Genomic DNA, 1,457 nt, shown 5'->3' on the forward strand with positions numbered 1-1,457 from the left:
TACCAAGGCTCTGAATGAGCAGAACCAACAGCCACTTGAAAATCTCCCCTCTTTGTTTTGCAGGTATGGTGTGAATATGCGTTGCTTGGCAGCTCGGGTCAACTACAAGACTCTGATCATCATCTGCGCTCTCTTCACCCTGGTGACGGTGCTGCTCTGGAATCGATGTTCCTCCGACAGAGCCGGTCCCTTCCCCCGCAGTCTCACCGGTTCCGAACGCCGAGGAGCCGCCGCCGCCGCATCCGAGAGCGACCCAGCCCGGCAACAAAGCGAGGAGGCATCACCCCAAGAGCAGCAGAAGGCTCCTCCCGTCGCTGGAGCCTTCAACAGCAACAAAGCCCCGGGGCTGAAGTACGAAGAGATTGACTGTCTGATCAATGATGAGCACACCGTTAAAGGGAGGAGGGAAGGCAACGAGGTCTTCCTGCCGTTCAGCTGGGTAGAGAAATACTTTGAGGTTTATGGGAAAATTGCTCAGTACGATGGTTATGACAGGTTTGAATTCTCTCATAGCTACTCCAAAGTATACACACAGCGAGCACCTTACCACCCCGACGGGGTCTTCATGTCCTTCGAGGGCTACAACGTAGAGGTTCGAGACAGAGTGAAGTGCATAAGTGGTGTCGAAGGTTTGTGTCAAGTCTTTTATTTTTATCTTTATTTTTTATAGTTGAAATGCTTCTTAAAATTTGCTGCCATCATTTGAGATCATAGAATCATAGAATGGTTTGGATTGGAAGGGACCTTAAAGATCATCTAGTTCAACCCCCCTACCATCAGCAGAGTGATGCAGAGTGATCTTAATTTCTCATGATAGTCTCCATAAAAAAAACCCAAACACCTTTGAGAAATTGTGGGTAATCGCTGCTTCATGACAGGTTTTCTCAGCTCCTGTCCTGCATCTCTGGTTTTACTGGTTGGAGCAAACTGGAGGTGCCAGGATGTTTCTCTTACGATGTTACTGTCAGGTTTTGGTGTTGCCATTGACACTTGTGTCTGTTAGGGAGTCACAATTATTTTAAAATATCAAATTTAAAAATAAAAGCCTGGCCCTGCTGTCTGCAGAGGCTCCTGCTTCCCTGTGGGCACAGACACAGCCCCGTGCTCTGAGCCAGACAGCGCTGCCAGCACGTGGGGAGCAGCCCGGCTGCTCACAAGGAGCTTAATATCTGGGATTTGTCTTTATATTTAACAAAATCTCAACTCTTTGCATTGCTGGAGATGCAGCAGTTGAACCTTCTGCGCTGGGCTGCTCCAGAGCAAGCAGGGAAGGTTTTGCTCAGCAGCTCTTGACAAAGCTTGTCCTGTGCATGGTCCGAGTGAAACAGAATCATGGAAACCCAGACTGGTTTGGGTTGGAAGGGACCTTAAAGCTCATCCAGTCCCAACCCCCCTGCCATCAACAGGGACACCTTCCACTAGACCAGGTTGCTCAAAGCCTCATCCAACCTGGCCTT

At 49.3% G+C, this 1,457-nt stretch overlaps 1 protein-coding gene across 1 annotated transcript; it reads left to right on the forward strand.

Moving 5' to 3' along the window:
* Positions 1 to 76: 76 nt before the first annotated feature.
* LOC114818730 (D-glucuronyl C5-epimerase-like) lies at positions 77 to 629 on the forward strand (the record flags this gene model as incomplete). The annotated part of the gene is made up of 1 exon (XM_029085859.1): positions 77 to 629. A coding segment is annotated over exon 1 (553 nt), but the record flags the coding sequence as incomplete, so codon positions are not given.
* Positions 630 to 1,457: the final 828 nt, after the last annotated feature.

This window comes from Antrostomus carolinensis, unplaced genomic scaffold (assembly GCF_000700745.2).
Source record: "Antrostomus carolinensis isolate BGI_N321 unplaced genomic scaffold, ASM70074v2 scaffold1767, whole genome shotgun sequence".
Classification (NCBI taxonomy): domain Eukaryota; kingdom Metazoa; phylum Chordata; class Aves; order Caprimulgiformes; family Caprimulgidae; genus Antrostomus; species Antrostomus carolinensis.